The sequence below is a fragment of the Mirounga leonina genome, unplaced genomic scaffold (assembly GCF_011800145.1).
Source record: "Mirounga leonina isolate KUSES-001 unplaced genomic scaffold, KU_Mleo_1.0 Mir_114, whole genome shotgun sequence".
Taxonomy (NCBI): domain Eukaryota; kingdom Metazoa; phylum Chordata; class Mammalia; order Carnivora; family Phocidae; genus Mirounga; species Mirounga leonina.
In genome coordinates this window covers 27,079,426-27,104,288 of record NW_023270265.1, presented here as the reverse complement: position 1 = coordinate 27,104,288, position 24,863 = coordinate 27,079,426, and the positions used below count along the sequence as shown (strand labels likewise).

General features: G+C 39.8%; 1 protein-coding gene across 4 annotated transcripts in view; it reads right to left on the bottom strand.

Annotated features, from left to right (window-relative positions):
- Positions 1 to 19,553, bottom strand: part of BTRC (beta-transducin repeat containing E3 ubiquitin protein ligase) — a 169,618-nt gene extending 150,065 nt beyond the window's left edge. For all 4 annotated transcript variants that reach the window (XM_035027496.1, XM_035027505.1, XM_035027513.1 and 1 more), the window contains exon 1: positions 19,406 to 19,553. In XM_035027496.1, the coding sequence (XP_034883387.1) occupies positions 19,406 to 19,453 (48 nt within the window). In that variant the 5' untranslated portion in view covers positions 19,454 to 19,553. The remainder of the gene's footprint in view (positions 1 to 19,405) is intronic.
- Between the last annotated feature and the right edge of the window lie 5,310 nt (positions 19,554 to 24,863).

Below are 24,863 nucleotides of genomic sequence, written 5' to 3'. Positions count from 1 at the left end.
AAAGGAGACCAAAGAGACATAACTATATATAACGTTGACTGGATCCCACAAAAAAACCCCAGAGTTTAGAAGCAGCAGCTCTGAAGGACATTCCTGGGACAATTAGGGAAATATGAATATGAACCATATATTGAATAATAAGATGTTATCACTGTTAAATTTCCTGAGCGAGATTTTACTGTGGTTATGAAAGACAGTGCTCTTATTCTTAGGAAATATATGCAGAAGGTGAAATATGAAGATTGCCTGCAACTCTCAAATGATGTAAAAATAAAAGTACAGCTATATAGAGAGAAAAAACCCACTGGGGCAAAATGGCTAATCCAGGTAAAGAGTGTATGAGTGATCATTATGCTTTTCTCACTATTTTTCTATAGGTTTGAAAAAAGATTGATACCATTCTTACCCCTCTTCAAAACCATATTCCTCCAACAGTATGATCTTGAGGAAGTAACTTAACCTCTCTGTGCCTCAGTTCCCACATTTGTAAATCAGGGATAATAACAATACATACCTAATAAGGTGAGAGGATCAAATGAGTTAATGTATGTCAAGTACCTAGAATCCGCATGATACATACTGAGATTTAAGTGTCTGCTGCCATTATTACTGAGGTTATTTTATGATAACAGCATTATTTTATGACTCCTACTACAACCAACACAAGGTCAGAGAGATAAAGAATCACAGCTTGGATGTTCACAGTTCTATAGAATTTCCAAAATATTTCCTCTACCTATAGTTTAAGTTAGTCTTCACAACTGCTCTTCGAAGTAGGAAGAGTATTGTTATCTCTGCTTTCCAGATGAGGAAAATGAGACTCAGAGAAGTTAAGCAACTTGCCCAGTGTTTTATGACTTCTAAAAAGTAGTGTGAGAGGGGAACCAGGTCTTGTTTCCACTATAGTACAATGTAAAATTTACATCTAAACTGATTACAAGATATTTAAAAGAAAACCCACTAAGAAAACAGGTAGAACTCCTGTACTGTCAGTTAATAGACAAAAGAAGTTATCACTAGTCCATTCAGCAAAACAGATGTCACTTTGCAGAGCTTTGATATTTTTCTTAAATACCCTTGAAAACAAGGATCAAAAAATATGAACTCTTATAAAAAGGGATTTATTGTATTTTTACAGCTTATTACATACCTTGTAACAATCATTTTGTTAAATGTGAATGTCAGTTTTATTTTCGGTCCCTTTTTTCCTGGCTATTTACAAGCTTTGTAAGAATTGTTCCTTAATTAAGTCTAAACATAGTTTTATATAAATGGATTCCTGGAAATAAAACGTTCAGACTTAAGAAATGATTGTTACAGAGACTGTAACAGGCCGTAAAAAAAGAATGCCACTTTAAACAAAGATTTCTCATTTTAATTAAAAAGATAATCATCAGAACATTCCTACACTTAACAGAACCATTTAAAGAAGCTTCTTTGAAAAAAAAATATGTAGCATCTTATGCAGCCTTTCATGTATAATTTATAATATATTTAAAATCAAAGTCTCAGTTGATCCTATAAGTATGAATCCTTATATACTATGCCTACACTTGAATGATACATTGAAAAGAGAAACAGGTCCAAATGAAATAAACATCATTTCCAATTCTTTTTAACATGAACCCTTTCAAAGATTATGAGTATTTTCCCATAAATATTGGTAAAACACATTTAAGAATACTTAAGAAACACTTTTTAACTATGGACCCCGGGAAACAATCTGAGGGTTTCAGAGGAGAGGAGGGCTGGGGGAGGGGGTAACAGGGTGATGGGTATTGAGGAAAGCACGTGCTGTGATAAGCACTGGGTGTTATACGTTAACTAATGAATCACTGTACACTACATCAAAAACTAATGATGTACTCTACAGTGGCTAACTGATCATAATAAAAAACAAAAACAAAAACACTTTTTTAACATGACCATATATGAACACAACAAGGATCATATAGTTTATTGATGCAGTCAGTGTATGTCAGCTAAAGGTGTGGGGTAAAGGGATATTCAGAACACTACCATACAGTGTTCTGACACGTACCTGCATACAGAATTTCTAGTCTCAAATTCTAAGAGAACCTGAAGCAATCATTCTGATTTTCAAACGGCCAAACCTGGATATCACTGGAGGGTGTGAAAAATCTTTACAAGTATGATTTGATAAGCAGGATTCTTTTCAATTAATTCATTTGGCTAACTTTTAAATTGTCATTCTCGGGATGCCTGGGTGGCTCAGTTGGTTGGGCATCCCACTCTTGATTTCAGCTCAGGTCATGATCTCGGAGTCGTGGGACTGAGCCCCACATTGGGCTCTGTGCTCAGCAGGGAGTATGCTTGAGATTCTCTCCCTCTGCTCACACACACACACATTCTCGCTCTCTCTCTCAAATTAATTAATTAATTAATTAATTAATAGGAGCGCCTGGGTGGCTCAATCAGTTAAGAGTCCAACTCTTAATTTCGGCTCAGGTCATGATCTCAGGGTCATGACATTGCGCCTCTGGCGGGCTCCCCACTGGGCATGGAACCTGCTTAAGATTCTCCCTCTCCCTCTGCCTCTCCCCATCCAATGCACATGTGTGCTCTCTCTCAAAATAAACAAACAAAACAAAACAAATAAATAAATCTTTTTAAAAACCTGTCCATTCTTAACTCAAATCTCATATAAAATTTGTAAACTTAGGCAAGAGTCCAAGAGAGAATGAAGTAGATCTTATAAGCTGTCATTATAATTAACTGCAATTTGAAAAACAGATGCATCAATGTTCTTCTACTTAAGTCACCTTTTCTAAATTACACTAGAGTCACTACTTGACAGTCTATTTCTGCAGCAATATATCACTGGAAACTGCTTCAAAGTGGACTACCTTTTTCCAAGAAAACAAGTTATAATCAGGAGGTAACAAAGAAAGTACTCACATGCCTAACAACATCAAAACAAAGAGCCAATAACTAAACTTCTACAGGCACTAAAAGTAAGGAAATTACATTCCAGCTTCAAGAAACAGAATACCATACCAATGATCAGTAAGCACTTGTCCAAAGTGTAAAAAAAAAAAAAAAAGTTCTTCCATATTTATTCATTAAACAAATTTGACCTCAAGTTAATAACCAACTAAAATAAACACTTAACATTTAATTAGCAATCATTTGGTTTGCTTCTTATAATATAGACTGCTGCTTGGGATGATTTATAAAAAAGGGAGAAGAAACAGGAGAGGGTCAAATATTATTACTCAAGGGAGTAATTTTAAATTTTAAATTATTTCCCTGAATAAGCAAGTTATTCAAAATCATACCACTGACCTATGCTACCAGTATGAGGAGATCGGTGAATGTTGATCATGATGACCACAAGTGTTTCTCACTTATGTTGCTTTATTTTAAAAAATTATAGATTGACCAGATATTTTTATTTTTCATTTGCTTATCTCCTTAGTTTATTAAAACCCACCAAGTGTTTTATATAAGACCAAAGGCCACCAGAAAAAAATGCTCTCATTCTCACTGTCACAGGGCTTACTTGAGACTTTATAGATAGGTTTCAGAGTACCCCACTCTTTTTTTTTTTTAAAGATTTATTTATTTGAGAGAGCGAGAATGAGAGAGAGAGAGAGAGTACATGAGAGGGGGGAGGGTCAGAGGGAGAAGCAGACTCCCTGCTGAGCAGGGAGCCCGATGCGGGACTCGATCCCGGGACTCCAGGATCACGACCCGAGCCGAAGGCAGTCACTTAACCAACTGAGCCACCCAGGCGCCCCTACCCCACTCTTAATTAAGAACCATAAACATTTATTAGCACAAACTCCTTTTTAAAATATTCACAGAATATCTTTCATAGAATGCTAAATTTAAGGCATATTCAGATGACCATTCCTGATTCTTCTGATGATGACTATCTTTTGTGTTTGATCCTAACAGAGGCATTCATTAGGGAAATGCAAATTAAAACCACAATACTCTATTACTATACACCTATCTAAGTGGCTAAAATAAAAAACAGTGAGCAACCAGAACTTTCATACATTGCTGTGTGGATGCAAAATGGTATAGCCACAGATGCAGTAGGGGAGGGGGAGTAAGAGGTACAATCTTCCAGTTATAAAATAAAAAGGGCAAAGGGACGTAATGTACAGCATAGGGAATATAGTCACTAATACTGTAACAACTTTGTATTGTGACAGACTGCAATTAGACTTGTGGTGACCATACTGTAATTTATGTAAAAAATGACTATGTTGTACACTTGAAACTAATATAATATTGTATGTCAACTATTCTTCAATTTAAAAAAATGGTACAGTCACTCTTGGAAATAGTTTAGTAGTTTCTTATAAAGTTAAACATATGCTTACCATATGACCTAGCAATTCCCCTCCTGGGTAACTTACGTTACAGAAATAAAAATTTACATTCACACAAAACCTATACACAAGTATATACAGCAGCCCTATTTATAATCACCAAAAACCAGAAACAACCCACATGTCATTCAACAGGTGAATGGATAAACAAAATGTGGTACAATCCATACAATGGAATACTAAGCAATAAAAAGGAATGGGATAGTGATATATGCAACAGCTTGGACGAATCTATCTCAAGGGCATTGTGCTCAGTGAAAGAAGCCAAAAGCAAAAGATTACATATTGTATGATTCCATTTGTATGACATTCAAAAAAGATAAAACTAAAATAAGGAAGAATAAATCAGTTCCTAGAAGTTAGAGATGGGGTGGGGGAAATACAGTACAAGGGAGTTTGGGGAGGGGTAATGGAACTGTTCTGTATCCTGATTGTGGTGGTAGTTACATCAATCTATACATGTATTAAAATTCTGAGACCTATACACTAAAAAACCCTCAATTTTACTGGATGTTAATAAAAAATTTTTGAACTTGCACACAGCAGGCATGAATAAATATATGCTTAAAAAGTAAAATGGAATAGGTGTGGAATGCCTATTCAATAAACCTTGAAAGTCTGCGTGAATTATTCTGTTAGATTTTTGTTGTAAAAGTACCACCACTATCATATCCTTATGGCCTAGAAAGCATCATAACATTTACCTCATTCAATTGTATCAAATTATGTCTTCCTCTGTTTTAAAGATACTGTGGGGGATGGTGATGACGATCCAAGGGATGGAGATAAAAAGACCTTTTCAGAGAGAATTTCTAACTATCAAGACAGACTGTGGCTGTGTGCCTGTCACTTGAAGTCAGTATTAGTACCAGAGACTAATCTTTCCTCATAAATTTCCCTCCCATTTAGTTATGCCTTATTGCTCTGAGCAACACTTCAGTGATACCTCAAAATTCTTTCGCTCCTTGACATTACTTCTACTTAAGAGCTCTATAAAACAACTGGTGTGGGGCACCTGGGTGGCTCAGCTGGTTAAACACCTGACTCTTGATTTCGGCTTAGGTCACGATCTCAGTGTGGTGAGATCAAGCCCTGCGTCGGGCTCCCTGCTCAGCTGGGGGTCTGCTGGAGATTCTGTCTCTCCCTCTCCTTCTGCCCCTCCTTCAACTCGTGCGCCCATACTCTCTCTCGCTTTCTAAAATAAATGAATCCTTAAAAACAAAAAACAACTGGTGGGGCAGTCCGCTGTCATTTATTTTCAAATATGTGATAGGGTCATAATATATTAACAATTACAATGAAAATATTAACAACTGTCATATTAATAATTAACAAGTAACATCAGAACTATCCACAACATCTTCATAGCACCAGAAGGAACTACAAGTTGTACTATGATGTAATTTTAACATATATGTCCATATTTGGGGATGTTGCTATTGTTTTTCTACTAGATACACCTCTTATGGATGGCATATCTTGCTTGTTTTTCTGCCCCCATAGCTCACCAATTTCTCCAGCTGCGAAAAGCCCCCAGAAGTAAATTCTTTTTAGAAACCTACTACTAATCCATTAGAATTCTAAGAGATTCCAAGCCTCTGCCATGAGGTTTGTATCATTCTGCCTTCACTCTTTTCCCCCCAGCTTTACTGAGATATAATTGGCATATAAAAGTGTGCAAGTTTAAGGTTTACGATATGTTGATTTAATATACATATATTGTATTACAAAATGATCAGTACCTGCCTTCACTCCTGATTCCAGTTAGCTCAGTTCCTTCCTGCAATGTTCCCTACATACAAGGCTTCACCTTTTACTTTGGTTCTAGCCACAATATTCCCTCTTTGTTGGTACACTGGCCAGGATGCAGTGGACTAGACATTTTGTCAAACCTAATTTGAGAAATACCTGTATTGGAAACACGGAGATGCTTGTTAAACATGCAGATTCTTGAGACCTACTAAATTAACTAGAGGGAGGGGAGCTGAGAATCTGCACTGTATTTTAACATTCTCTCCAATTAATTCTTATGCGTAGTAAAGTGTAGGACAATTGCAGCAGGCACTAATGAGTACAGGTTGAATGAATAAATGAACTGAATTAAGGAATTCTTTAGTTCCTTGCTGGGTATGACAGTTTGACTTCTGATCCCAGACTTTAATCAGGGTCCTTGTTACTTGTTTTCAGCACTTACTGAGGCTGTCTGCCTATCTGGATACCCCCAGAATATCTGCACCCAGATTCCTTATCACTATTCTCCTCCTGAAAGAATATCCTGCCCTTGCTAAACTTCCCTGAGTCCACAAATCTGGTTGAGTTGCCAACAGATGCCATGTTCCATCTGCCTCGCTAAATTTCCTCTCCTTAACTCCTAGCCACATCCAAGCACTTAGCCTACCTCAGCTAGCATGAAAAGCCTCTGTAGCTTTGTGCTTCCTTATCTGGCTTATCTTGATAAAACAGTGTCCCCAGTATGAGACAGTGATCATGAAATTACTCAAAAACCAAACACAATGTTTAGAAGAATCCTGACCTTTCTATCACATAGGAAGTGCAGCTGAGTGGTCCAGAGAACTTCAATTTGGCTCACTCTCTATGTGGATAAATCTTTCTCTTTTAACCTGTTCTTATGGATACTTTTATATACACAGAAAAGTATGGAATGGTATATAATGAATTCCCATCACTCAGCTTTCCACCTTCCAAATTCCAAGGCAAATCCCAAATATTATATCATTATGCCCATTTTTATCTATACGAATATATCTTAAATTCAGTCTCCTTGTTAAAATTAGGGACTATTCCAACATCTTTACCCACCAAATACTCATTTCCCTATACTATGACAACCTTCCCTTTAGCTAATTGCCCTGAATCATGCCTGACACCTTTTTTATTCTTCTTTTTCTTTACTTCTCCTATTCTCCTCCAGGCAAACCTTATTCATTCTATCTTAAGAATATTCCTTAAATGTCTTTCCTTCTTTCCATACTTACTGCCCTGGCTCAAGCCCACATGACTTCTTGCCTGGACTATTATACAGCCTTTAAGTGGCCTCTCTGTCTCTGTCTATTCCCTCCTCCCTAGTCCAATCCACTCTAAGTGAAAGACTACAGTGGTCTTTAATCTTTGTTGTTATTGCCCTCAGTGGGAATCAGATTCACATGTAGATTCACTTTCAGAAAAAAGTACTTGTATGCGTTTATATCTTGAATGGGGCCATGGACCTCAGATTTAAAACCTTTGCACTACCAGCAAATAGAAGTTTAAATTTAAATAGAAATTTAAATAGAAAATTAAATTTTAAAAATAGCTTCCAAAAAGAACCAGCATCTAAAAACACCAAATAACTACATATAAATCTAAGAAAAATGTACAAAGACCTCTACACAGAGAAATTAAAGAAAGATTATTAATCTTTTCAGTGACACTGGATCGACTGGATTTAAAAAACAAAAACTGAATTCTGTCCTCTACCTCACACCAAACATTAATTAATTCCAGATGGACTATAGATCTAAATGTAAAAGGTAAAACAATAAAGCTTGTCAGGGTCTTAAATAGATATCTGTAGATTTGTGTTCATAGCATTATTCACAATTGCCAAAAGGTGGAAGGATCCCAAGTGTCTGGCAAGAGGTTAATGGACAAACAAAATGTGATGTTTAAATATGACAGAGTATTATTCAGCCTCAAAAAGGAAGGAAATTCTGACATGTTACAACATGAATGAACCTTGAGAACATTGTGCTAAGAAAAATAAGCCATTCACAAAAAGACAAATACTATATGATTCCACTTATGAGGTATCTAGAGTAGCCAAATTCATAGAAACAAAGTAGAATGGTGGTTGTCAGGGGCTTGGGGGGTGCAGCGCGGGGAGGGAAATGGAGAGTTGTTTAACAGGTATAGAGTTTGAGTTTTGCAAGATAAAAAATGTGTACTCAGTTTAGTTAGGGCCAAGCAAACTAGATGTCTACACAAGATAGGGTGGTAGAATCAGCAGTGATCTACTGCAGGAGGTCAGAGCCCTAGCAGGATAAAAAGAATGTCCATACAGGAATATGGCAGCCTTGGCAGTCCTGCACAGGGTGCTGGAGTCCAAATGGACTGAGAAGAGCAACCTAGTGCAAGGTATTAGATCCTGAAGTGAGAAAGATGTTCAAACAGGGAGCAGGGGCAGCAGCCTTGATATGGGATTTTGGAGCCTGGGTAAGGTGAGGATGGCATCCATGTGGTAGATGTCAGGAACAGCAGCAATAGGAGAGACTGGTCACATACAGGGAAATTGATTAATAAAATATGCTGAAGATAATGAGAACCAAGTTACTGTCAGAAAATGGAGTTATAATTACAGAAAGGAGGGGTGCCTGGGAGGCTCAGTCGTTAAGCGTCTGCCTTCGGCTCAGGTCATGATCCCAGGGTCCTGGGATCGAGCCCCGCATCGGGCTCCCTGCTCTGTGGGAAGCCTGCTTCTCCCTCTCCCACTCCCCCTGCTTGTGTTCCCTCTCTCGCTGTGTCTCTCTCTGTCAAATAAATAAAAAATCTTTAAAAAAAAAAAAAAATCACGTGTCACCTGATAGGAGGCAAGGAGTAAAACTACAGCATCACTTCTGTGGTATTTCTGCCAAAAATACATAACCTGGATCCAATCATGAGGAAAAATAAGATAAACCCAAATTAAGACCATTCTACAAAATGGCTTGTAATGTTCAAAAGTGCCATAGTCATGAGAGTCAAAGAAAAACTAATGAACTGTTCTACATTGAAGGAGACTAAAGAGACATGACAACTAAATTCGATGCATGATTCTGGGTTGGATCCTTTTGCTATAAAGAACATTACTGGAACAACCGGCAAAGTTTGAAAGGGGTCTGGGGTTGGATATGTAATTGTACTGTATGCTAATTTCTGAACTTTGATGGTTGTATTATTGTTATATAGAATGTCCTCTATTTGTAGAAAATGCACACTGAAACATTTAATGACGTGAGAACTTACACTCAAATGATTCAGGAAAAAATAACATTTGTGTCTTACTTACTTACTCTTCTCTAATTCCGAGATTAATTCAAAATAAAATGTTAAGAGAAAGGACTGCACTGGTGGTTACCAAACACTAAAAATAAAGATACTGATATTATGGGCGGGGGGGGGGGGATGGGGGGGGGGTGTGGGGGTGTGTGTATGTGTTTATCAATATACACACTCCAATTAGGTGTAACTATTTTCTCTCAAGAAAGACTATTAGTTTTCCATGGCTGCTGTAACAAATTACCACATAGTGGCTTAAAACAACATCAATTTATTATTTTATAGTTCTGTAGTTCAGAAGTCTAAAATGGTTCTCATCACTGAGACAAAAATCAAGGTTGTTGGTGGGACTGTGTTCTGTTCTGGAGGCTCTAGCTTGTCCTTTCAAGCTTCTAGAGGCTGTTCACACTCCTCAGCTCATGTCTCTCTTCTCCCGTCTTCAGAGGCGGCAACAGTGGATTGAGTTCCCACATGGCATCACTCTGACCTGTTCTTCTACCTTCCTCTTACATGTTTAGGGTCTCTTAGATTAACACTGGGCCCAACACAAATAATCCAGGATACTTCCCTATTTTAAAGTCAGCTGATTTGCAACCTTAATTCTGTTACCTTAATTCCCCATGTAATTTAACATATTCACAGGTACTTGGGATTGGTGGGGCAGGGTTGCTTACTCTGCCTACCCCAGAGTGTCCTTTATTCTGAGATTCTATCCTTGCTACTTTTGTGGCATTAGAAAGCTTTTTCTTTCTTTTATAAATGATGGTGCTAATTGCAATCATTCTTTTTAAACTACTGGTATGTAGAGAAAAAAAAAACCTTGCTAATCCTGTGAATACTATGTAAGTAGTACAAAACCTTGTGACATGTTTTACTGATCCCTCAAATGAAAAAGTCTGAAACAAAACATTCTTTCCTACAAAGACACCATACCCTTGATGAAAGATTTGTATTTTTCAGAATATAAGGAACAAATCAATTAAAAAGGGCAGACAAGGGGCGCCTGGGTGGCTCAGATGGTTAAGCGTCTGCCTTCGGCTCAGGTCATGATTCCAGGGTCCTGGGATCAAGCCCTATGTTGGGCTCCTGGCTTAGCGGGGAGCCTGCTTCTCCCTCTCCCTCTGCCTCCCCCCTGCTCATGCTTGCTCTCTCTCTGTATCTCTGTCTCAAATGAATAAATAAAATCTTTAAAAATAAATAAATAAATAAATAATAAAAATTTAAAAAAAGGGCAGACAATCCAATTTTTTAAAAAATGAGCAAGGCTTCCAAGGCTTAAACTGACACTTCACAATAGAGTATATTTAAAGAGCTAATACAGGTCATGATCTCAGGGTTTTAAGATGGAGCCCTGCATCCAGGGGCAGAGCCTGCTTAGGGTTCTCTCTCCCTCCACCCCACCCCCTCTCGCTCTCGCTCTCAAATAATTAAATAAATAGCCAATAAACCTAAAAAGGTGCTTGATTACAATGGTCCCTAAGGAAACGCAAATTAAAGCAGTGAGACAGTGAGATGATACTGTCTTCATCTACTAGTCTGGACTGAACTGAAAAAGACAGACAATATCAAGTGAGTGTGACAAGAACATGCAGCAACTGGAACTCTCATATGCTGCTGTAGGAAGTGTAAAATGGAAAACAGTTTCATGGTACCTATTAAAGCTGAACATTCTCATACTCTATGACCTAGCAATCCTACTCCTAGATATATACCCAACAGATATGTACATATGTTCAAGAAGAGAAATGTACAAGATTTTTTTTTAAAGATTTTATTTATTTATTTGAGAGAGAGAGAATGAGAGAGAGCACATGAGAGGGGGGAGGGTCAGAGGGAGAAGCAGACTCCCCGTCGAGCAGGAAGCCCGATGTGGGACTCGATCCAGGGACTCCAGGATCATGACCTGAGCCGAAGGCAGTCGCTTAACCAACTGAGCCACCCAGGCGCCCGAGAAATGTACAAGATTATTCATAAGAGCACAATTCACAGTAGCCAAAAACTGGAAATAACCCAAATGTCCATCAATAATAGAATGGCTAAAAATATGAAGTACATTCACACACTGGAATACTACACAGCAATGAGAATGAGAATGAACGTATTACACCCCACACAACCTGAACGTATCATCTTACAAACAATGTGGAACAAAAGAAGCCAGACACTGAAGCACATATACTGGAATGGTTCCATATATTCCATATATACACAGGCTAAATACAAATAAAAGTAAAACCAACCTATAAATATTAGATAATGCTTACACAGAAGTGATCACTAGGTAAAATTTTAATGAGCTATATACTTAAGATTTGTACACCTTTTGTATAATTACTTCTCTAAAAAGCTTACATAGACAGATATATCCACAAAGTACACTAGAATATTATTTTTCAACACAAACTGGATTCAGTCCAAACTCCCTGGTCCTCAGTCTTTCTTTTCTTTCTTGTTTGCTATGCACCTTATGTTCAAGTCATATCTATCTACTCAACCTGTGCCTGCCTATCTCTTGATTTTCTGGCCTTTACCCAAACTACTCCCTCTTCCTGGAACTGCCCACGTCAAAAACAAGTCTATCAAAACCTATCTATTCTACAAAATCCAATATGAAGTTTTCTTCTTCCACAAAGTATCCGAAGATCTCTTCAGTTAAAACTGACGTCCCTTCTGATAACTTCTATAGCACTTTTGCCTCTATTTTGGCACTTACTGGTGTGCCTTAAGAAATACTATAAATTCCATGGGGTACCTGGCTCAGTTGTTAAGCATCTGCTCGGGTCATGATCCTGCGGTCCTGGCGTCCTGGGATGTAGCCCCACATCGGGCTTCCTGCTCAGCGGGAAGCCTGCTTCTCCCTCTCCCACTCCCCCCTGCTTGTGTTCCCCCTCTGGCTGTGTCTCTCTCTGTCAAATAAATAAATAAAATCTTTTAAAAAATATTAAAAAACCTATAAATTCCTATCTTCTCGATAGATTGTGAAGTTCTGGGGGAGACAGAAGTTTTACTTAATTTTGTATCTTCATTCCCTCCTGCCCCCATAACCACCTCCCTCTACATATAACATGATGTTTTGCAACTTAGTTTATGTTCACATTTTTATCAAATCACATTGCATGCCAACTCATGGCCTCATTTTCAGTTGTCAACCCACTGATTTTGCCAAGTACTATTTAAAAGGAAAATGCAGTGCTCCAGCACAATCTAGGAACATACAGTCCTAAATTTCCAATGAAAATCTTGGATACATATAGGAGTTTAATGACATAAATAATCAATTAACACATTATACATGGCAATTTATGATTTAAAATGAACTGTGAAGGGGAAAAAAAGAGAACCTTTTCAAGTAGGTAAGACTAACAATTGCCCATTTCTCAGTTAAGAAAATGATCTTGGTCTACACTGCAGTCCATGATCAAATGCAGGTCTTCATTTGGGGTCCTTATTTTATAAATATATGCACTCAGTATACTAAATTTAAATTTTTCGGACTAAAAACAATACAGATTCACTGTTGAAAATCTAGAAAACATTAAAGAATCCAAAGAAAAGAAAAATCACCAAAAATCATGCTTTTGTGTGTGTTTACTAGCACATTTTCAGATGCTGTTAAATATTTTGAAATATTATCCATAATCCAGCAATTCACAAATTATCACATTAATAGATTAGCATTAATGTATTAGTTCCTGAGTACAAGGATTTGTGCATCTGTGTTCCAAAAGTATTACCCATGTGCTATATAATTCCTGGATGTCTGTTTCCATGACTTTTCAGTGAAAGCCTGAACGTCCCCCAGACATCTGAAAATATCAGTACCATATCTTTGCAGCCTCAAATTTAGGTGTAGAGAAGGGATTTAAGAGCTCTAAACCTGCTACCAAGGGAGTTGTTAGAGCATTATGTATGACCTTGATTCAAATTCTGTACAAACACCATTGGAATGACATCAACTTTATCCTTCGCAAGGATAGAAGAATAGCTTGTAATACTCATGAACTTTTCAGGGCATCACTGTGGATTAATGTCAAGAATCTAATTGTTTCTTTATGCCTTTTTAAAATTTTACATAACATGATGCAAAGATACCTGCTATATTAAGTAGTGGTTCTAAAAGTATCCAGCCCAAGGGTGTTGTTCAGTAACCAAAGTGAGAAAGTGCTATACTGGAATGGTTCCATATAGGATAGCACAACAATGAGCAGAATGAAAGCACAACAGCTGTCATAGTAAGCATTTCATCATTCTTCTATAAATCAAGTATACTAGATTATATTATAGACAATTGTTACTATAGTACATTATACAAGTTACTCCCTCCCCAACGCCTTCTACGGGCAGAGTATACTTTCCTGCCCTTTTGACTCTGGGCTTGCCCATTGACTTGCTTTGGTTAACGGAATACTGGCAGGTGTGACAGGACCGATGACTGAAAGGTACTTGAATAATTGGACTTGCTCTCTTGTGCCTTTGCTGTAGCTACAAGAGCTTCACGTGTAAGTCACCATTTCTTTAGTCTGAGTCCCAGAATATCATATGTACCAGTCCTTAGTGAGCAGCCAAGTCCAGAGTCACCCAAATAAGCCCAGTCTATACCATCCAATACTCAGCAAATCCACATATTCATGAGAATAAATGTCTGTCATTGTATGCCACGATATTTTGTGGGTTCTATTACTCAGCAATAGCTGACTGATACAATGATACTGTGACAACTATAAAGTCTTACTCCATTTCCTCAATAAGTCAAATGATTAGAAAATCTACATATAAGTCTGAACAATAACACTTCCACTCCAGCCATCATGTGACTAGCAAAGAAATATGCCATCATATTCCATTGTTTCTCTGCTCTTCAAGGATTAAATATAATATAAGTCAGGGTACTGGGTCAGACTGCATGGGTCTGATGTCAGACTCCTTGCTAACAGAGTGACTTTGTACAAGTTACTTATTCTCTCTGGACTCAGTCTCCTTATCTGAAAATGGGAGTAACAATAGTACTGAATCTATTACTGGAAGGATTAAATGAAGTAATATATGTAAAGGATTTAGGGGCACCAGGCTGTCTCAGTCACAAGAGCATGCAACTCTTGATCTCGGGGGTCATGAGTTCAAGGCCCACATTGAGTGTAGGGATTAAAAAAAAAAAAAAACTTAAAAAAAAGAATTTAGAATAGCACATAGTAAATACTAAATAAATGACAGCTGTTAGCTATTCATGGCTAACTATATTTTAAAAAAACAAAAATTTAAAAAACACAACTCTCCCAATTCTACTATGATTATCCCTTTATTGACAGTCAGGACAGGTAAGAGCACAAGCTTGGCAATAAGAAGGGAGGTATATCCTGAAGGGAGAGCCAAATCTCAGGAAGGAGCAAGACTTTAGAAGGAAATCCCAACTCAGAAGGTTCATCTTAGGCAGGAAGGAACCCTCTCTGGGCTCTGTGGCTTTTGCTCCCTTGCTTCCCATTCCCACCCTGGCCACACAGGAAGGCAATCCAAGAACTATGGCGGGAGTGTCCCAGAGTATCCCAGACTTCACAGTCTGAAGTCAACATTACCCTCAGTATTTATTCCACTCGTTATCTCTGAGCCTCCTGTAAAATGTTCTAGCTCTGTCTCAGTCAGGCTTTAGGAAAGTAAAGGGAATTATCAAGAGATTCCCAAAGTACAAGGTGAATCTTGTGGAATACTAGTCAAAACGGTAAGAGCCAGTGAAACTTTCCCATATTTTTTTCCCCTCCTCCACTTCCAGTTTACAGATGCTGGATTGACTACTGAGGAAAGAAGCAGTTTTCTTTAGAGTGACCAACTTGTTAAACATTGGTAAATATTTTCTACATCATCCTCAATGAATTATTATACATACTTAGCACTTTCCATGCTATATTAAAATATTGCTAGAACATAGATAGGATTTGGGGCACCTGGGTGGCTCAGTCAGTTAAGTGTCTGCCTTCAGCTCAGGTAATGATCCGGGGTCCTGGGATCGAGCCCCCGCATCAGGCTCCCTGCTCAGACTCCTTGCTCAGCAGGGAGCCTGCTTCTCCCTCTCCCTCTGCCCCTCCCCCCATTCATGCTCTCATGCGTGTGTGCGCGCGTACATTCTCTCTCAAATAAAATCTTTAAAAAAAAGTAGAAGGGATTTTAAAATACTTCAATAGCACAAAGATTTTTTTTCTTTCTTCATTCTCTTTTTTATTGTAATGGCATTTACCATAAAATAATTTTTTCTACACGTGCTCAAGATCTTACATATGTCCCATCTCCCTTTAGCAAGGGAAAAAATTCTCTGCTTCCTTTCTTTCAGGATTTAAACACTATACAAATAATATAGAATAATAAGTGGTCTCTTTTGAAAGTTCATTTTCTAATTTAGCAATAAAAAATTTCTGACAATCATTCAAAGTAGAATTTTCTCTACATCTAATAATTCACTTCCAATAATATGTACATCTATTACAAACATAAGTTTTAAAAATTTTAGCACAAAGAGGGGCGCCTGGGTGGCTCAGTTGGTTAAGCGACTGCCTTCGGCTCAGGTCATGATCCTGGAGTCCCGGGATCCAGTCCCGCATCGGGCTCCCGGCTCAGCAGGGAGCCTGCTTCTCCCTCTGACCCTCTCCCCTCTCGTGCTGTTTCTCTCTCTCTCTCTCTCTCAAATAAATAAATAAAATCTTTTAAAAAAAAATAAATAAACTTCAAATTCATCCCTCAACTCATCTTTCTATCCCCCATATAGATTTTTTTTAAATGTGCTTATAAAAATGGTGCCTACATTCCCTCAATCATTTTCATTTCTCTTCTCAGATCCTCTTCCAGTTCCCATTTATCTTTTCTGAATTTTAATTTTGTTGACCAAGGAAGTATTAGTTAAGAAGGTACTTGAGGACCTGCTAAAACTAAATGAAATATTAGCATACAGGTTACTTAATGTGAACTACTGCTTTAATATCATTTGTTTCTGGAAGTTAAACATTCCCCTTAAACTATTTTTCATAAGTATCCAAGGGTAAACTTAAAATCTAGACTATGTATGAACTATGGTCAACTACGAATTAGCAGTCTTGTTAATAAGATTTTATTTTAAAATTCGTAATCAGGGGCGCCTGGGTGGCTCAGTTGGTTAAGCGACTGCCTTCGGCTCAGGTCATGATCCTGGAGTCCCGGGATCGAGTCCCGCATCGGATCGAGTCCCGCATCGGGCTCCCTGCTCAGCAGGGAGTCTGCTTCTCCCTCTGACCCTCCTCCCTCTCATGCTCTCTGTCTCTCATTCTCTCTCTCTTAAATAAATAAATAAAATCTTTAAAAAAAAATTCGTAATCAAAGCACTACATTAATGTTGTAATAAGCAAAATTCATGAAAGACAATATCTATTTCATATTAGCATTTGAAATACATTTTACATTTTCTTTTTTTTTTTTTCATTTTACATTTTCTTAAACCATGGAAATCAGGGCATCCGTACAAAAACTGCCATTCACAATTTGCAATTGAGGAAAGAAGTAAGGCCAAAACAAAGCCAAATACTAAACAAAAATCTCAATTTGATTAAAAGGATCATTCCTCCATGTTGTACTGTGCACTAATTACTTGATGCACGCACAAATAAAGTATCTTCCTATCTCAAAACTGACTGAGTAAAGACATATGTTATAGTAGGGTAAATGGGACCAAAGGCAAGTTGTAACTTACTCAGATTCATAATAAGACTGTGACTGAGCTAAAAAACACAAAATCTCTAACTCTCCATTCTCTGCTTTAGTTACTAAGAAGTCCTTCTTGGTGACCCTCTTCCAGTTAGCCTTTTTCTCAAGCAGTAGCCAAAATAGCAGGCAAGGTCAAAAATGAAAGTTACTAAAATTAAAGAAAAAATTGGCTTCTCCCTATGGAAAGTGACTCAACATTTAATAATGTGTGGTGCACTAAAAGCTGCAAGCTACTACATGGCCATCTCCAGGTCCACTTTAACTCAATCAGGAGACCACTATCGAAACATTAACTCACTGGTACAAAGTGGAGATCAAGTAGTTGAGAATGTTCCTAGGCTGAGGTCTAATGGGGAGTAAAGAAGATGATCTCATAATGTCTCTTTATGATCTATAAATCACATTATTCCATAAATTTGACATAAGTGTCAAGATTAGGACTCAGTCAATCTCTAAGTAGGAAAACAAAAACAAGCAGCTGCCAATTTTCTGACTTAAATCTAGAAGCTGGCATACAGGTTATTTAGCACAGAGATGATTCAATGTAAAATAATGTAAAATATCAAGCAACTTCTTCTTACTTCTAAAGTTCAAAAAAATTTAGTATTTTAGAATTTCAACATTGGCAGAAACTCAAGAACCTTCTTCAGGCCTAATGGGATTTTGTTAATGATATATTCAAACTTCAGTTAGGTGTTTTTGAAAGCACTAGTACAAAATAAAGTTTTAGTAAATTTGACCAGTCTCTGAAGATGTATTCTTATAAATGGGGCAGTTTAAAGCCAAATTTCAGTTAGGATAGTGTGCATGTTTATTTAATTTGTTTTGGTATTTCAGGCAAAAACAAAGTAACAACCATCAAAGAAATGAGATTTGGAGCGACAGGTTACAATTACTTCCGAAAAAGCAACACTCCACTGCAAATAATGTCAATATCCCTAAAGCCACCTGTTAAAATAGCAGTCTATGCATTCCATCATTCTTTAGCTGTAACCACAAAGTCTGGTTTTACCCCTAGGATATACAAGAAGCATCAGATTAAAAGCATCAAATACCAGCCTATACAAATTTGCCGAACAAGTGCAGCAAAAGAAAAGCAGATACAAAGTTAAAGAACTAGGCTCCAAAGGATTTAAACACACCCAACAAATTCCAATCCAAGTTCATACTGTACTTCAACCTAAAGCTGATAAGTAACCACCAATTCTGACATCTCCTATTCCCCACTAGTTAGATCTCCCCTTTATCTCCTGAATTTCTCCACTGATCTCATCACTTCTTAGGAGTCTTGCTATTGTAATCTCCATGGCCTTTCCTTTCTCAGAAAGTGATACAGCACCAGGCCCCATATTTTACTTTCTTTACAATTTAGCACTATGTTTTGTTTTACCCTATTAGATATTAATTTTTCCCCCAATCTCCTGTACCCATGTTTCCCTGATGGATCAACCTCTTGCTTTTTATCACTTCGTGCTCGCTACAATATTTAGCCTCTCCTTTCAAAGTAGAGTATGTATCCCTTTTTCTGACATTTGTAATTCTGGCTCACCATCAACACCCCCTTCCTTCCCTAGAGACTATCACCATAATCCTAGGTCTCCATCCCTAGCCCTTCTCCTCCTAAGTAAGGCCTCTTCCTTTGCAGAGTTTGTCAACATTAGTTTGGCCAAACTGGGATTGTACCCTGAAGGCAAAGGCTATCTCCCCTCCTCCCCACCCCACCCCCACATTCTACAGAACTACAAGTCTCCCACCTGCCCTGGCTTTCTCTCTTCCACCCTTAGATCCATCTGCATCCCGCCTTGCCCGTTCCCCCCCGCCCCCCACCTTGTATCTCTCCTTCCACTATCCCGCGCTCCCCTTCCCCACTCCTGAACGCACCTCCTCTGCTGGGCCTTACCCGTAACCCTGACACCGAGAAGGCCCTGCCAGCAACCTCACGGCGCTCTCCTCTGGGCTTCCTCCGCTCTTCAGTAACTGTCCCCACGCCCCTTTCCCTCCAGGGCCCCGCGCGCCGCCCAGAGCCCCCTCCCCGATTAAGCTCCCGCTGTCACTTGGCCTCTCATCCACAAGATGGCGGAGCTGTTGCCCCCACCCCCGGGTCCTCTCCGCAACCCCCTCCCTCCTCCCTAGAGCTCCCGTCCGGTCCCTTCAGCTGCCCCCGCCGCCAGCCTCGGCCCAGGATCCCGCTGCCCCCTCCTCCGGCGGGCAGGCGCCCAGGCCCGAGCCTCAGCGACGTCGCCAACGCCACCGCCTCCACCGCTCCCCGGCCTGCGCCTTCTCCTCACCATAAACTTGAGCGCTTTTTCCTGCAGCACCGCCTCCGCTGGGTCCATAATCACCGGGGGCCACTGGGTCTGCACTCCGCCGGGGCCGCCCCCTTGGTGCCAGGCCGCAGCCAACGCAGCGCCCGGATCCGCCTCCTCTTCCTTCCCCCCGCCCTCTCTTACCTCTCAGGCACCGGCAGGGGGCCAGGGAGGGAGGACCCGCTGTTCGGTGCACATGCGTGAGCCCACTGGCTCACGGGATTTGTAGTGCTGGGGTTCCCGCGGCAAAAAGTGAGGCCTAGACGCGAACCGCAACTCCCGCGGTTCACTGCGGCACGGTCGCTGCGGCCGAAAGCCGAATCTAGACGACTCGCCATCAAGTAGAGAAAATCGGCTGATGGGAATCGTAGTTTACAGCCTCTATGGATGGGAAACGGGAGGGGGCACGGGTGTCTCCGTGGTTACCGAGCGACGCTAGTGGCTGCTTGCCTGGTATTTGATATCAAGATGGCGAGCATTGCCATCCATTTCCAAATACTGGAAAAAACTGTGAGAGGACTCAGAGGTCCTGGCAGCACCTCACAGACCAATGCAGAATTTCAAGGTCCTCCTAACCTATCACCCCACACTGCTCCTGAAGACCTTATTCTATCCCCACAAAAAGTCAGGGCCAGAGAGAACTCACCTCAGGAAATTCTTGGGTGTTTTGTGCTCAGAAGGTATGGCCTGGTAATGCTAACCCTCGGACTGAAGCCTTGTATTAAGGGTCAAAAAGTGGGATATAACGGCCTTCAATGGTGGGATATAACGGCCATCCACCATATAAATCTCTAAGTATTTAGTTTGGCCTTGAAAGGAACAGTACGATTTTATTTTGGAGATTGGATCTACCCTACTCTCTCAATACCAGGGTTGGGCTAAAAGTGACAGGCTAGTAGAGAATATCCAAATTGATAAAATAAGTGAATTAGGGAAATGCCTTTTCACTTACAGGAAAAATTTCCATTGTAAACTGTTTTATTCATCTGTTCAACGAACAGTAAGCACATAACTGTGTCCAGACATCATCCTAAGAAATGGGGATTCATTGGTGAACATGACAGACCCAAGCTTGTGGAGCTCACATTTCTAGTATGTTGATACTTTGTTCTAGTCATCTTTATGTCCACAGAACTCAGCACAATACCTAATACCTAATAGGCTTTCACTTAATAAAAAAGTTTTACTCTTGAATTAAAAAAAGTTCTACGCAAGTGCAAAATGGAGAAGGCTGCAAATTCATACACATGAAAACTACCTGGAAGTTTCCATAGGACTAAGGCGGTATGTGACACAGTTGCCAAATATGCTAAAGGAGTTCTAGGCAGCTTGAAGAGTAGTGTCTGGGGAATAGGGGCTTATGGTCTTTGTTTTGAAGCAGTCAGACCACACCTGGAATACTTTGTTCAGTTATGGGCACCATGTCCAACAGACATGGTATGCAGGAGCATAGCCAAGGCCAGGATGACCATGGGAGAAAATATTGGTAGATGCTTCCTCTAAGAAAAAGAGCATGTAGGAATAACATGACAACTAAATTCAAGTGTTTGAAAGTATTGAAAGGCATATGTAGATAGCATATGACAATAATAACAGCTACCGCTTTACTAGCTCTTTTGTGCCGGGCATGCACTAGGAATTTTTTATTCATAATCTCTAATATGGGGTGCCTGGGTGGCTCAGTCAGTTAAGCATCTGCCTTTGGCTCAGGTCATCATCCTGGGGTCCTGGGATCGAGCCCCTTCTCAGCAGGGAACCTGCTTCCTCCTCTACCCTCCCCCCTGCTTGTGCTCTCTCCCTTTCTCTCAAATAAATAAGATCTTTTAAAAAAACTTACATAGGGGCGCCTGGGTGGCTCAGTCGTTAAGCGTCTGCCTTCAGCTCAGGTCATGATCCCAGGGTCCTGGGATCGAGCCCCGCATCGGGCTCCCTACTCAGTGGGGAGCCTGCTTCTCCCTCTCCCACTCCCCCTGCTTGTGTTCCCTCTCTCGCTGTGTCTCTGTCAAATAAATAAAATCTTAAAAAAAATAAAAATAAAATAAAAATAAAAAACTTACATAATCTCTAATATACATAATAATCTCTAATATTCATAGTAACTCTGTAAAATAGGCATTATTATCCCTAATTTACAGAAGAGACTGATAGAAGATAAATAAGTTGCGCCAGTCATACAGCAAATTATATTGTCAGAATTCTAACCCAAGTCTGCTTGACTCAAAGGCATGTGCTATTTTCACTGAACCACAGTTCTGTGGTATAGGACTCAGACTCAGAGCTCTCTAGTAATCAGAGCTGTACTGACAAAGGAATGGATCACCCCATTCCTGAAAAGATATAGAGGCGAGAGGACTATCTGTCTTGAGTAATGTCTAGAGGGTTTCAGTTTGGGTGGGAGGGTAAGATCTTTTAAACCCTAAGATTCTATTCTGTTGAGAAGTCATTCATTTGACTTTGTTATCCATAGAGGAGTATGAAAACACTGCTGAATGAGGCCGGCAGTTAGTGATGGTCCTCACTTTGTCCAGCCATATAGAGGTAAGGATTAGTAAAACAAATCCAAGGAGTTTTTGTTTGAAAGCCCAACCAGCCAGACAGTTCATATGCATATGGATTGAAAGTGAGCTGGCAGGGACTGGGTACAGAAAGGGTAAATCCTCTTTTTTGAAAATTGACTCCTTATGGTCAGTCAACCTGAGAAATCCAAGTATAAACTGCCTTGATTCTGAAGCTTCTCATACCCAACATAGTTTAGGAAAGGTCACTGGATTGGATGTTAAGAAGTCTGGTTCTAGCCCATCCTTTCTCCAGTTCATTGGTTGATTGGGCAATTAACTGAACCTCTGATCCTCTCTCTTGCCATCTGGAAAACAAAGATCTGCCAACTCTAAAATGGATACATATAGGGCGCCTGGGTGGCTCAGTTGGTTAAGCGACTGCCTTCGGCTCAGGTCATGATCCTGGAATCCCTGGATCGAGTCCCGCATCCGGGCTCCCTGCTTGGCAGGGAGTATGCTTCTCCCTCTGACCCTCCCCCCTCTCATGTGCTCTCTCTCTCTCTCATTCTCTCTCTCAAATAAATAAATAAATAAAGCCTTTAAAAATAAATAAATAAAATGGATACATTTATGAGCCTTTTTTTTTTAAGATTTTATATTTATTTGACAGAGAGAGACAGTGCGAGAGAGAATACAAGCAGGGGGAGTGGGAGAGGGAGAAGCAGGCTCCCCGCTGAGCAGGGAGGCCGATGCGGGGCTCGATCCCAGGACCCTGGGATCACGACCCGAGCCAAAGGTAGACGCTTAACGACTAAGCCCCCCAGGTGCCTCAATGAGCCTGTTTATGGTACAGTTGCTCAAGGAGAACACTGAATCATTTTACTGAAAAATTGGATTTCCAGTATGAGAAATCACAGATACTACTGGACTTAATTTCTACCCCAACCTCCTGGTTTAAGACCTCAGGGTACTCTTTGACTCACCCTTATCTATTAGTGTCTGTATTCAGCCAGTAATCTATCAAAATGTCTCTTCCAGCCTCTACCTCCAATGCTAGTCTGTTCCTGACTATCACCATCTTTTCTGTCTACTTCCCTATATTTACCTCCAAACCAGTTCTCTTGACTCCAGGCTCTCATTCCACCTCCTCTGATACTTTTATTTTTTTAAGATTTTATTTATTTACTTGACAGAGAGAGCACAAGTAGGCAGAGCAGTAGACAGAGAGAGAGGGAGAAGCAGGCTCCCGGCTGAGCAGAGAGCCTATGCAGGGCTTGGGATCATGACCTGCGCTGAAGGCAGACATGCTTAACCGACTGAGCCACCCAGGCACCCCTGATACTGTCTTTTAGACTTCACTTACATCACTATTCTTCCCTGCTCAATCCTTGTTTGGCTCTCTTATCTCCGTTATCTTTTTTTAAATTCCTTTATCTGGCTTTCCAGAATTTCACAATCTTATGCAGTCCCCTCTCCCACCTTACTTCCCACTTTGCATTGGTATGTCCCTCTGCTCCAATCAGACATTTCTCCTACACACCTGCTCAGCATACTCCTGCCTCCTGGCCTTAGCTAGAAGTCTTCCCTTTCTCCCTCTTTCCTACTCATCTTTCAAGGTCTGACTTAAATCTCAAAAACAAATAGTTGTCTAGGGTCACCTGGGTGGCTCATAGTCGGTTAAGCACCAGACTCTTGGTATCAATTCAGGTCTTGATCTCAGGGTTATGAGTTCAAGCTCCACGCTGGGTTTGGAGCCTACTAAAAAAAAAAAAAAAAGTTGTCTAGTTAATTATTCTCTTTTAGTACATGGCTTGTTCCCTTTTCCCTTCCCCGTAGACAGTTTTTACCTTTTTGTTTGTATAATTCTTGCAAAATAGTTATTCATGTGCTACAATTTTAATTCTATTAAATATTGTTTATATATCTCATTATATATTATGTAATAATGTTTTATATATCCCATTATGTTTCATAAATTTTTCACCCATTGCCTATGGTTTTAAGACCCATTCATGTGGCTATGTGCACATCTAATCTGTTGCTTCCAAATGCTGCGTAGTAGCTTGATGATGTGTATGCCCCATGTTTACCTATCCACTCTCCCAGTAAAACCTACAGTTCCCAATCACCCCCAATAATGCTGCAGCAGTCAGCCTCCTACATACCCCCTGAGTAAGAATATCTTCAGGAATACGTATCTAAGATCATACTTGCTGGTTCACAGGCTATTAAGGACACTTAATTAGACATGTAGTGCCAAACTGAAGTACAGAAAGACCAGAACAGTCTACACTTCCACCACACTATTCCACCACACTTGGCATTATCCAGCTTTCTACTTTTTTTTTTTTTTTTTTGGTCCAGTCTATACATTCTACCTTCTTTAAAAAAGCCCACAACGGGAATGCCTTTTGATTTTGGTTCAGGTCATGATCTCAAGGTCATGTTGGCTCCGTCCTGGGTGTGCAGCCTGCTTAAGATTCTTTCTCTCCTTCTCCATCTGCTCTTCCCACCCCTTCATGCTCCCTCTCTAAAAAAAAAGAAAGAAAAGAAAGAAAGCCCACAAGGATTATGCCCTTCTTTAAGCAAACTGCTCTGCTTTTCTAATCTTTATCCCCATAATGTGTGATTATAACACATAGCAGGCTGGAGCCAGAAATAGTCCATATATGCCTTCACTTTTTTTCTCATTCCATGGCATTCCCTTCTACTATACCCAATAGGGGTCTCAGCCCTGAATGCACTTAAGAGTCATTTGAGGGGTGGGGTGTCTGAGTGGCTCAGTTGAGTGTCTGACTCTGGATCTCAGCTGAGGGGCTTTATTTATTTATTTATTTATTTATTTATTTATTTATTTATTTATTTTTTATAGGTAGGCTGCACACCCAGTGTGGAGCCCAATGCAGGGCTTGAACTCACAACCCTGAGCTCAAGACCTGTGC